The following is a 12817-nucleotide window of genomic DNA, read 5'->3' as shown; positions in this document are numbered from 1 at the left end:
CACCGAGAAGTGACCGGGTGTTACTGGCCCCAGGCCGTGCCCAGGATCTTCCCTCGTAAGCCACTTTGCAGCAATTGGCTCACTCTCGCCAACACACAACACGTCTGCAATTGAACCCACAGATAGCTTTCCGGTGAGCTGGCGCTGGTTGGTATCTATTCTCCTACAAACCGGAACGAATTGCGAACCTTTCGTGGATAGTGGGGAGCAAAAGAGCAGCGCAGTGCTTTCCTAAGTGCTTCTCCGTTTGTTGCTCCATTCAGCGCAGAAAGTGCACGGCTGCGGATCGGGCAAAGAACGCCCGAACGGGCGGACTCATTCCTAGGTTGGGCTCACGTAGCCACGCTCACACCTTGCGCGTCACATCCTCCGGAGCCAATCGGCACCGCCCGTCCCGTCCGACCTCGCCGCCGCACCCGATAGATCGACGATGATAAACGGCTTCGGCGGATGTGCGGGCGTGCAATAAATTAAATTTATTTTCGTTCATCCATTTTCCACGTCCCGAAAGTGGCTCCGGCGGTTATCGCTGCACTATGGGTACATACATTTTTTTCTCTGACTCACAGTTTCATTCGTCGTTTTTCTCCCTCTTCCACAGCGCCACTACACTTTTCCGAGGCCGTGCAGGGCATGGTCGGCAGACTGGAGTGCAACATTACACCGGCAATTAGCGGCGACCGGGCGACGCTGGTGATGTGGTACAAGGCGGCCCAGACGATCCCGTTTTACGCGTAAGTACACGACCAGGCTCTCCACGCTAGTACAGCAGCGCATGGCTTCCATCACAGGCCTGTCCCGTTGCACTGTGCTTGCAATTCGCGTCACGCCATTCGCCCGACTTTATGACACTTTAAACTGAATTAACAGAGAGCGAGAGAGACCCATAAATACCAGGGCTTTAAAACGGACAGGCGAGTTGCACGCGGAAAGATGTATGCAGTGCTTTAATGGAGTGCCGATGGCGCTTGCCAAACTTCTGGAGAGGACGTTTTGCTTTTTCACCCTGACATACGACCACATAAGCAGTGCAATTCTTTTATGCTTACGGAAATGTACAAAGCTTCTGAATGCTAGTTTCGAAAGTGATTGTTTGCTTAGGGTATGAGCAAATTTATGAAGGTCCAGGCACATTGAAAGGTGACAGAGTTTAGTTCGCATGATACCACAGATGATGAGTTCCTAAAACATGTTTTTGAATTTTTTTTTAGATAACTTTTTGCTGGCAAATTCCTGAACTGAATACGGCACCCGACATCAAGTGGACAGAACAGTAGATTAGGTACTGAGCAGTGACGTTTCGGACGGGCTGTTAAAAGCAGTCAACTTCTTGAAATTTTGCCTCAATTGAGAGGTTGTCAAACCACTTTACAAGAGTATTTGTGCTCCTTTTGTGGACGAGTACTGAAGTTGGTGGTTTTGTTAACACATTGTTGCATCACACGGAAATGTTGTCCAGCCAACATTTCGTTTCTAACAACCAGTTAATTAGTCTTGTAACTCAGGTTCATCATGTCAAGAGACAAACAGTTGCGCAGATGATGTTTATGTTGAACATGTCGTGTAATGTTGGGAGAGTAAAAACTGAGTACATTGAAGAGCATTCATTCTCGCTCAATTGAACGTTGTTATGATATGTTTCGGATTGACCCTGCCACGGTTTCACGCAAGCCACCATGCGCCTCCATTTGCACGTACACTTTTCATCGCCATACCGAGGGATGTAGTTGATTAAGCTTCAAGATCTTGGTTACGATTGCTGTCCGATGCGCGACGCTTCCCTAGGGACCTTCCAGGGTGGAGTAGAAAATTGTGTCTTCCGCCGCCATCGCCACCAGCAGCACTCAGGGGGCCGGCTCGAGGGACGTTGTTTTCATTTCCGGCATTTTTCCACTTCAAGTGCCGCTTTCGTAACCACACACACACACACAGAGGCAGTTTGATTGTTTTGTTCGGTCAACTCAATGGCCTCCCGAAGCCTTTGGATCGCCCTTCCCGCCAACGGTCATTGTTTTCCCTGCAGGCCGGACCAATCGAGCAGCACAAAGCTTCTTCGCTGGTGTTTGTGCGGCCGCTTGTAGGTTATGTGCGCCGTGCTTTCCTGCCGATCGAAGCCATTTCCGGTTGGTGGTGGGCCAGTGCCAGGAGTCAGGCACTCAGCCATGCTTCCACGGTCGAGCGGCGGGGAAATTGCCAACCCCAGCCCGACCAAGTCGAGCCGGAGCGCCACGGATGAGCGGTGGCCACTGCAATGAAGCAAAAATAATAAATAAATAACGATAATTTTTTATTTGCTTCCTCCGTGCGCGCGTCCTGCGGGCCTCATTCATCCACGTCCCGGTTTCGTCGGGGAGGCTCGGGTTGGGACGCCACGCAGTTGGGACGCCCGGCGAGTCCTTGTCGCCGCCGGGAGGCCCACTTGTTCGTTACTGACCTCTTCGGAATCTCGGGATGGAGGGATTTTTGATAGCATTGCATAAGAACCAAGCGGCCGAGGGAGCGGCGGCCAAATAAAACAAACCGACCGGCGGCGGGGGGCGGTAGGGTGGTAGACAAGAATGGAAATATTATCGGCCCGGCCGGGCCCCGGGTTTGAGTAATCGGGCCGTGAGTAGTGACCGCCGTAGAGCGCGCGCAGCAGCCGCACCGTGTGCGGCCGTGTGTGTCAGCTATTGGCCGCAGGGCAGAAGGGAATAAAACTCGCCTACGGGGCGGAGCGACCCAACATGGGCCCATGGGAAAATATGAATGTGGCCCGGACCCCCGGCGAACCAGATAAGACCATGTGTTCCCAATAGCCGTTTTTTATATACGCCGTTTCGTGTGTGGTTGTGTGTGATGCATTATGGAGGCCGTTTTTTTACGACGCACGAGACCTAGTGCCATCGGCACAGTGTCCTGCGAAGCATTTGCCGGCGGACGACGGTTCACGGTCAGCTGGAAGATGCTCGTCGGTGTAGCGGCACGGCGCATTGGCGAACGGTCCCGTAATTAAGCAGAGCGTTCATAATGTTTTATGATTCCTAGTTATCAAACTGTGTTTCCTTCATTTTATGCACTATTTGGTTAATTGTAAAATTTACAGCCGTTTGGTTCAATAAGAAACGTCTTTCCATTTCATTTAAACTCCGCATTCATAAACGGCGCCTGCTCGAAAAGCGCTTTAACAGCCTGGGAAGTGCCACGGCCCAGCAGGGAACTGTATTATGAATAGAAACATTCAAGAGGAACCCTTTATGGATCACTTCCTTCTGGCAGGGAGGCCGTGAGGAGGCCGTGAGAAATCCCCGGATCAACGGATACGACGTCATAAAGGCGAGCGCCTCTATCTGGGCGCTACAATCTTTCGAACGCTCGTTCCAAGGATCGTTCCGCTGTTTGGCCAAACAAGAAGTTTGGCCACCATCGCTTGCCGCCATCGGTTTGCCGTTTGTTTTCGTTGTTTTTTTCTTCTTCTTCGGGTTGCCGGGTACCAAGTCTTACACCGCGAACCCAATGGGGGCGCAGAGCTATTGTGGTACCCCCAAACAGGGCCAAGTACGTAGAAAATGTGCCGCCCACTCCGAAAAGGATTTAAATTCATTTCATCCTGCCATTTCTTTCCGCTCCGGAGGCTCCGGGGGCGAACACTGGCGACCAGAATCGGTTATTTTTATCTTGATTTCTTAGTTCTTGGTGTTTGTTGTTGCGAACCCATGCGACACTCAGGGGCCAATGGGCCTTGGGCCTAGCGCGACGGACATTTATTTTTACGAAATGCGCCTCGGTGTACAGCTCCCGCGGGAGCTACAGAAAATCGGGCCCCGTTTTGCTGGTTCGATGTTTTTTCACACCGTTGTTTGCTGCTGAATGTGGATCGGTGTGGCCGAGGACCGTTGTTGAAATTTAAATGAGATTTCGATTTTCAAACCATTGTTGGCACCGCCAGGGGCCATTGTACAAAGAAATAATGTTTTTCTGTGCCAAATGTTTGCCATAATATGATCACCGGTAAACGATAAACAAATTTGGCAATAAACGAAACAATGCATAAAGGTAAAATTGTGAACCATATTAATGTTGCCCTTTGGTTTTTGTTAGTTTTCAACAATCTGACTTTTCGGCTTCCTAGTTACACTATCGCAGACGATCGTAAGATGTCATCGATCTTGCCGCTTTTCAATGTCCGGTTGCTTGTTCCGTTTCGCCGTTTAGTTCCCCATAAATAAATAAATAAGCAAATAAATAAATAAATAAACATTAACAATAAATCAAATCGAAATGCAGGATAATAACTTCCTAGGATGATTACGAATTGAACAGGTCCAAACCTCATTGGACCCATGAACAGGTGAATATGTCTTTTCATGGCTTCATAGAAAAGTATGAATAATTCTTTTGAACGTATGGCGTTTCACCCAAAGCCCATTACGACATGTTTATTATGTTTGCAATGAGATCCACCGTTCTGTATTCATTCAAATGAATATGTAACGTGATCTTTAATGCTCTTGGTACAAAATGTTTGCCCGTGCTCGAAATTTCTGGAAAATTGCGCACCGAAAACCGTTTGATTTGAAGACGACGACGAGTTCTGATTTCATTACCTTCAAAAACGAGGAGGATTTTAATATGTTTTCGCTTTCATAGACCGGAGTTTTTCGAATTTTGCATCCCTTGCATGGCGCGCGTACTCTACATGGTCGTCGGCACTACAATCAGCGTTGTAATTTTTACCTTTGAACCACCCAAGAACCTTTGCGGGGGGATCCACAACCTCCAGTGTCGCGCTTCCGTGAGTGATTCCCCGTGTTTTGGGTCCATTTCTCCATTACCATCTACACGTGGTTTCACCGAATTCGCCATCGAGGACCGCGATGTTTACAGGACCCGCCAACCGTATGTCGAGCGTGACACCAGAAATCGTTAGCGCTGCGTGAAAATCGAGACCACTTCCTTTTCATGGTGCGGACGCAAACCCCGCAGACGACTGGCAGGAGTTCTAAGCGTTGGCCGAGCCAGCCAGAAATTGTAGAAAGCGCCACCACCGCCGTCGTGCGCTTCATTATTCTCAATTTGTGTTTTTGATTAAGTTTTAATGAGAAAGTAATTCGCAGAAGTGGTCCTTTCCGGCGGGCCCCGGCGGGTGCATGTTGCGCCGTTGCTTACGGGCGGCATTTCGGGAGTTCATTTGTGGTTCTAGATTTCGGGTCGAGCGCGCCAGCGATGCTTTTATGCAGTACGCTGGCCCCACTCGCTCACTTTGCTGGTGATCAACAAAGTAGCGGATTATGCTTTCCATTTTATCGCTATCAAATTATTATCCCGCGGATAAACTTGAAACACCGCACCGGGACGGCTGGCCGGGGGATGAGATTTCGGGCCGAAGAGCTTCGCCGGAGAGAATTATAGATGATTCCGTGATGGGTCTCCCGGGGAGATTGCTCGTCTAAAACTTTGCTGGAGTCAATAAGTGGGAAAACTTTTGCGTAAGACGGACGACGCGGCAAAGAAGAAGTTGGTTTGATTTATTTTTCAGGAATTTGCTGATCTTTGTTTGCTGATTGGTTTCCGTTGCTTTCTTCCCTTCGACACAGGTTCGACGCGCGAGACACCCGGGAAGGATCGCACCGCAGCTCGAACTCGTCCTTTGACGGGCGCGTCAATTTCTACCCCAGCCGGACGCCGGCCATGCTGGAGATCCTGCACACCAAGGCCACGGACAGTGGGCTGTACCGGTGCCGGGTGGATTTCCACAAGAGTCCCACGCGCCACACGCGCGTCCAGTTGACCGTGATAGGTAAGTGTCCGCAGTCGAGCAGAAAACTCCCTCCGTGACTCCCTGCTGTGCCACGTTGGCCATTACTCAACTATCGCTTAATCCACCGCAAGCCTTGTTGAAACATTGTGAAAACCCTCCAATTTATCCACAAAAATTCGGCAAAATCACTCACATTACTCACCGGCGGGTTCTGTGAAGCCCACCACCAATTTGTCAATGCTTGCCGAGCGCGTTGCCTGCGGGCGTACGTTCAACGCCGTACGCCGGTTAGAATGTAGAACTGCAAGTTGGAACGAACTTGTCTGCTGCTGCCCCGGATCCCGATGGTTCCCTCTAGCCGAGGGGCGAGTTTGTGGCGAGAGCATAACTCTGCCTTCATTGTGCTCTAATTCCCGGAGAAGACCTTCGCCACCTACCGACAACGACAAACTATCTCATTCAAACAAAACCGAAAAAAAAGTACAAGAACAGACCCACAGCTGATGCTGATACGCTCCCGAAAGAGGGTTGCTCCCGGGGCCCGTGGACAAAGTTGTCGCTGATAAAAGTAGAAAATGTTGCGCATTCGCATGCCGTGTGGAGCTGTGGTTATGATTTTGGTGCCGCTTCGCTTCGCCGAGGCGCAGCTGCAAGCCAGCAGCGGCCCAAGTGCAGTGCTCGTGCTGATGGGCGGGCCAAAAAACATATGCTGCTCGCCGAAGACGCTACATAAATCAAGCTAACCGGTTCCGGCCGACAAAAAGGCCAAGCCGAAGTCGACCATATTTTGACTACGGCCGCTACACCAAACCGAACCGTACTCGAAAAGTTGTGTTCCCCGGTGCGGTGCATTTGCCTTCGCGATGCGCCTTCAGGATGTCTGTCTTGCCTTGACCGGGCTTGTTTTTCGCTAGCTCGTGCTCGCTCGAAGAACTTGAGACTACGTTCTTGGGAAGTTGAACGGCATAAAAAGGGGCCACTTTTTCTAGACCCACGACCCACGCGTACGCCATCGTCTTCGGCTGGGGAAGACGCTCCCAAGTACCCAGGCCAGAAGTGGGATCCTCCTTGTCGACGTCGTTAGGTGCTTCAAACCGCCCTGTGACTGTGTCCCTGTTTTCCCGGTTTTCTCCACTTCGGCGATGGGGACCGGGACGCGAAAGCGAAATGGTAAATTCAATTAAGTCAACAAAAGTGGATCGGTTGCTGCAGTGTGGAAGGATTTTTGTGCTTGCCGTTGCACAATTGGTTCAGCATTTTTGCCCGTTGCCCGCCAGAACGCTGAACGGTGCATTCGATGCCACGCCATGGTAGTGATGAGGATGCTTATTTAAAACTGCAACTGCTTCAACTTTGCGTGTTGATCCTGCAGCGGCGAGGATGCGAGCCGTCCGGGGGCCCAACACCGAGACGGTATCGGGGCGAAAGAGTTTACGTACCGACCTGTTTGAGTAGTTCCACTTGGAACAACCGGGCCACTTGGGCACCCGGACCGGAGCGCCAGAGGGGCTGCCTTTGAAATATTGACACATGATTAATATTCGAATTGGATTAGGCTACCAACGGCACACCAGCGGGGGATTAGTTCCGTCAATTGATACTGTGAAACTGCGAACTCTTTCCGGAACGGCCACACGGTACGGCACTTAGCATAATCAATCCAATGCACCTAGTGTTCGGGGCAGCGGCACGCATTACGCATTTTATGCACGTTTTCTTCGCCCATTCCCAGCCCGTCACCGCCGGTTATGCGGGGCGCTGGTGGAAATTTTATATGCATACATTATTGGCCTCCCGGGAGGTTGTTACTGGCGTGCAAAAGTTCTGCCAGCTAACCGTTTCCTATTTTGCATTCCCGTCGATAGTTCAAAATCAATCAATGGCCCCTAACTTTGTTCCAACTTTTTCAACATTCAATTTAGAAAAGTTTCAGCAGAAAAGATGCCTCAAGCGAAGGGTTTTCAAAGTGTAATGAAGACGCAAACTCTCCATCACGGACTGTTTAAACACCAGTCAAGCCCGCGTTATCCCTTTTTTTGACTGTTTGATTTCAAACCATTGACCCACGACTTATTTATTGGACTGCAGCAGCAGCAGCAGCACCGAGGAGCGTTCGAGCAGCGCAACCATTAGAGGGCGGCGACCCCCGAGGGCAGCATTCAAAACACACCCACAGCTTATGCAAACCGGGCGACCGAAGCCACACGGACGCAAGCCGGAGCATTATTTATAACTGCAGTGTAACATTCCACACTGACAGCCATCGGAAGCCCCGAAACAGCATCGTGCAGCATCTCGGGAATGTTGCCGACCGAGCATAATGCTTCGCAGGAACACTCCTACCCGTGCGCGCGCGGTGGTGGTGTTGGCACGCGTGGCCGAGCCTAGCTAGACAAGTCGTAACCAACCAAACATAAAAAACGGTGTGTGTTTCGTTCAACTATCGTTCACTCTGACACTGTGAGCAGGATGCAGCACGCAGAAAAAAAGGATACGATGATTGCAACCAGTTTGAACAATTTTTTTGCCTGACAAACATAAATTCGATGGCCGCAGCCCATGAGGAGTTCCATCATGGCTCGGAACACTGACAAGAACATGCCCCAAATGTAACGCTCTTTTCAAAGCAATTTAACATGCTGGGTTTGTTGCACCATTTCCATTGGTATGTCGCCTTTTCAGAAGTTAATATACTCCGTTGGACGGGTCGATTAAAGTTTCATCGCACGGTTAGGCCTCGCTTTTCGATTGCAAACAAACGCCCACAGGACAGTCCAGTCCGGCGTTGGGCTGGTAACGGACCAACAAGCCGGTCCTTTTGCGCCCTTCCTGCTGCAAACTGCTGCATTCCGCCGGGTTCGGCAATGGCGGGTCCGGTGTGCCAAAGCAAAGGCTTTGGTCGGCTCTCGGTCCACTCGGTTACGGGTGACCATTCGTGGAGTGGTGTAAATTTATTGCAGCCAAATGTCACCGGGGTTTGGTGACCCAAGTGGTTCGCTAAGAATGATGCTCCGTTTATCTGTGGCCACCAAGCGACCACCACCAACGGGAGAGGGATAATCGCACTTTCAAATACTTCTTGCACCGGATCCTATGATGGTCAAGGCCGAGACACGGGCGATCTTGGTGCCGAGGCCGAAACCGTAACATTGCACTTTTGTGCCTCGGTGTGAAGGAAATGAATGTTTCCCGTTAAACAGTGGTTTGGTGGCTGCAGCTGGAGCACCGACAGTAATGGAATCTTCAGCACGTAATGTTTCCAATTTGTTTGGCCGGGGACTTTCTCCAAATTCCGGACGGAACTTGATGACCGGAACCGACCGACCGATGCTCGTTCGCTGATGTGTTTATGTTTTATCGATTTCTCCTCAGTGCCTCCGGAGAAGCTGCTGATAGTGGACGAGAAGGGATCGCACATTCGTCACTACATCCTGGGACCGTACAACGAGGGGGCCACCATCAACATTACGTGCATTTCCACCGGAGGTAAGAATCGGAGTTGATCCTTTCTGAAATCAAAAACTGAATAATACTCTACGCCGCCATTACGTTCAGATTAGACTTCAATCGTTTGTTATCAAACTGCATTACGGTGACTTCGTTTTGTACTTTGGCAGATAATTCCAATAATAAGCAATCAGATTAGTGAACTCATTCTGATCAAGCGTGATTGGTTTGAATGCCATGAATGTTTCAATCCGTAAGGCTTTGATCTACACTGAGCGATTCGATTTCTTTTGCTCGTTGAGTGGTCCTAAAACTAAAAGCTACCAAACGCTTTGACCTCTCATCGGTTTCCGGTTCGGTTTTCCTTTCCAGGTCGCCCATTGCCGCAGGTGCAGTGGTGGTACGATAATAAGGTCATCAACAACACGTCGGTGGTGCTGTCGGACAAGCGTGTCAAAAACACGCTCGTTCTGCACCGGCTCGAGCGGAAGCACCTGAAGTCGGTGTTCACCTGTCAGGCTGCCAACAACAACGTAACGAATCCGATTTCGGCCTCCATTACGCTCGACATGAACCGTAAGTAGCTTAAAGCACTCGCCGATCTTTCGCGTTCCTTTTTGAAATGGTTGATTGTTACCTTAAGAGGATTAGATTTGAGAGACACGAAATATCCTCAAATCCGCGATTAACTGTTTAACAAACCTATTAGAATGGTGCTAATCGCATTCCTAACACCAATTAATGTGCTGATCCTTTACATTTATTTAAAGTACCGTAAGCCAACAATGATTTCTTCTCCTATTTTAAGTTACTCCCAATTACTCGCTTGAACGCAGAACGTGGCCGCTGCAAGTGGTCTTTCCCTCCGGCACTATTTAGGATTCCCAGTTTTTCCTTGTCCCCGTCCCAACGATGTTCGGTGTTCCCGGGTGACTCCCACTTAGCAACCAACAGTGGCTGGTGTTTCGGTCAGCGTCGCCGTCCGGTCGAACCCAGCGATACCAACGGTTCCGAGTAGCGGGTCAGGTGTACCAAAGGTGATTTATCACCACTCAACAATCAGGACCAATCCGCCCGGAGGAGATTGGCCCGAAAGCGGAGCGCTCGGCTCGGGTGCTCGGCTTTGTGGCCATCACCACATCACCGCGGGGACACTTATCTTTGCGATGGATCCGCATTCCGAAGCGGAAACCGAACCGTTGATCCGATCCGGTCCCGTGCACCCGGGCAGCCCGGAAACGATGGCAGATATGCCATCGATGCTTTATGCTGCAACTCCCACGAAGCGTAGGAATGCTGGAAGTGAAATACCGGCTGCCTGCGTCGAGTGGAACTCTTTTGTTGTTGCTCGAAACCACCTCAAACCCGGCCTCGGCCCATTACACGCCACACACGAACGAACGCGACCTCGGAGGGCCTTTCGATGCGCAACAGGAAAAAGGAGTGTTTTTAGTTCCGATGATCCGAATGGTTCGCGGAATCCGTCGGATGGCTTTCACCGGCAGGACCTTCTGTGGTGGCCACCCTGGGAATAGCGTGAAACAGCGAACGGGTAATTTATCATTGGCTTATTTTACACAAAAATCTGCGCTGTATCGCTGACCGCAGCTTTGAAACGGAAGCGAATGAAAGGGCACCTCTTTAGCCACAAGGTTGCGATCCAATGTCCGATGTTTCGCGGTGGATTCATGCTTCTGAGAACCGGATCTGACTTTCGATTAAATGCGATGCGGTCGAGAAAGGAGCATTTGAACAAAAAATAATGTCACCAGCTTCAGACTCTGAGGAGGTCTTTTAATACTAATATATTAGTAACCCGATTCTGTTGTTCGTGCAGAGCTTTCACTTGGTGCTTTAAACGGCTCGGTCCGTTCTACAGTAACAATAAACAAACAAAATAGCAACCCAATTCCAACTCCAATCCCATATTGAGTAGACCAACTCCATTAACTTATGCAGCTTTGATATAAAAAGCTGGGCGGGTTTTCGTTCTCTCGAACCTTCTCTCCAACAGCTGGCCGATGGCCGGTTTGGGTCGTGGTCGCTGCTTTCTTTCGGCAAAAACATTAGACGCCAAAAACAAAAACCCATTTTGTTGCAACAAAGAAGTCCTTCGATTTAAAAGAACACAAAAAAACACCGACTCGCTCGTCGCGGCCATTCGCATCTTGGCGTTGGCGCTTTGGTCGACTTAATCGTAGTGAAATCGTTCGTCACTAATTGATGTCGCCATTTAGTCCTCGCTGGTCCGTGGTTTGGTTTCTTCCGCTTTGTTGAGTTTTCCGAGTGTTTTTTTTATGTTCCATTTTTCGGTGTTCTGTTTTTTTTCGCCGTTCCTTCCGAAAGTCAACGGTCCAGTTTGCTGTCTGTTGCGTAAAGTTCCCACTCTGTGTGCCACCGTTACGTCGTCGATCACTATTCGAGCTTTTCCCGTCCCGATAAACGATTGCTGGAAGCCCGGAAGCCGGAAACGCCAAACAGTTCCTAATGGCTGTTTTTCTGTTTTCCCAAAGGGGAGCGTCCACCAAAGCAATCCTGTCTGCATGGCGCGAGCAAAGTAACACAGTTTTTGTTCCATCTTACGGGTTTCTGCCGTACGAAGCGAACCAGCACTCTCATGGCGTGGCAACCATCCGAACCCATTCGCTGGCCGGTGGCAGGATTTTGCTAATGCACGATGCGAAATGCGACTAATGGACTTTCACTTAAAAATTCATCTCCAATTCGATTGGTGTTCGTCGATCGATAGATCGATCAGCCTTCGCAGCCACCGAGCCGAGACATTAGGTTCCCGTTCTTCTGCCTCGGTTATCTCGTTATCCTTTTTGCTGGACCTGTTGTACTCGGTGCAATCCGGCGGCAAGCTGGCAAGCTGCGTTTGGCGGGCAAAGGTCTTGCACTCGCTTTCCGGGCTGATTGCAAAGATGGTTTCTACCGCAGGCAGTCCTCGGGCACAAGCAGGATGTGCTACTTTTCCGACATTTCGAGGCACCAGTTCCTCCGGCTTGCGGTTTCCGTGTGGCGCCGGCCGGACCGACCGACCGAGCTTGAGAGGAATATCACTCCCTTATGTTAACAGAATTTTTCACCAAGTGGACATCCAACATTCAAACGACGATGTTTTTGAGGTTTTTTTCTCTTCTTCTTCCATTCGCGCAAAACCCAATTCGAAAGTTGATGATGAAGTTCTGCTGCCCGGTTGCCCGATGGCTTGCGGCAGCTCGGCGTAGGCCAGGAATTCAATTATGGTCCCGGACCGGAGTAGTTACGGTATGACGAACTGGAGAGCAAATGTGTTGCATGGGTTTTCTTCTCCACACGCCGAACAGCACACTGTGGATGTGGTTTTAAAATTTCCACGCTCTCCCCTATCGCCTGATTCGTTCAGCCAAATCAAATCACACGACACAACGTGCATGCCGTGCTGTGTGGGAGGGCCGCTGGTTTCGCTGGGGTCCTCGCAATTTATGTATATTTCTATCATTTTCAGTGCGGGATGCAATTGCATCGTACTTTTATTAGATTATTTACACTATATCCGCAACATATTCGACGATGTGCACGGTGCTTTCACCAATGCACTTCGGTTTGATTGGGATTTGAGTTCAGAAATTCACTTGACGAACGAAA

The 12817-nt window shown here is 50.1% G+C and overlaps 1 protein-coding gene across 1 annotated transcript in view; it reads left to right on the top strand.

Moving 5' to 3' along the window:
- Nucleotides 1-536: 536 nt before the first annotated feature.
- LOC128269801 (nephrin-like) overlaps nucleotides 537-12817 on the top strand; it is a 52792-nt gene continuing 40511 nt past the window's right edge. Inside the window, exons 1-5 of the mRNA XM_053007205.1 lie at nucleotides 537-540; nucleotides 602-734; nucleotides 5577-5779; nucleotides 9113-9226; nucleotides 9560-9763. Coding sequence (XP_052863165.1) covers nucleotides 537-540; nucleotides 602-734; nucleotides 5577-5779; nucleotides 9113-9226; nucleotides 9560-9763 — 658 coding nt within the window. The remainder of the gene's footprint in view (nucleotides 541-601; nucleotides 735-5576; nucleotides 5780-9112; nucleotides 9227-9559; nucleotides 9764-12817) is intronic.

This window comes from Anopheles cruzii, chromosome 3, assembly GCF_943734635.1.
Source record: "Anopheles cruzii chromosome 3, idAnoCruzAS_RS32_06, whole genome shotgun sequence".
Taxonomy (NCBI): Eukaryota; Metazoa; Arthropoda; class Insecta; order Diptera; family Culicidae; genus Anopheles; species Anopheles cruzii.
This window is presented reverse-complemented; position numbering and strand designations above follow the sequence as displayed.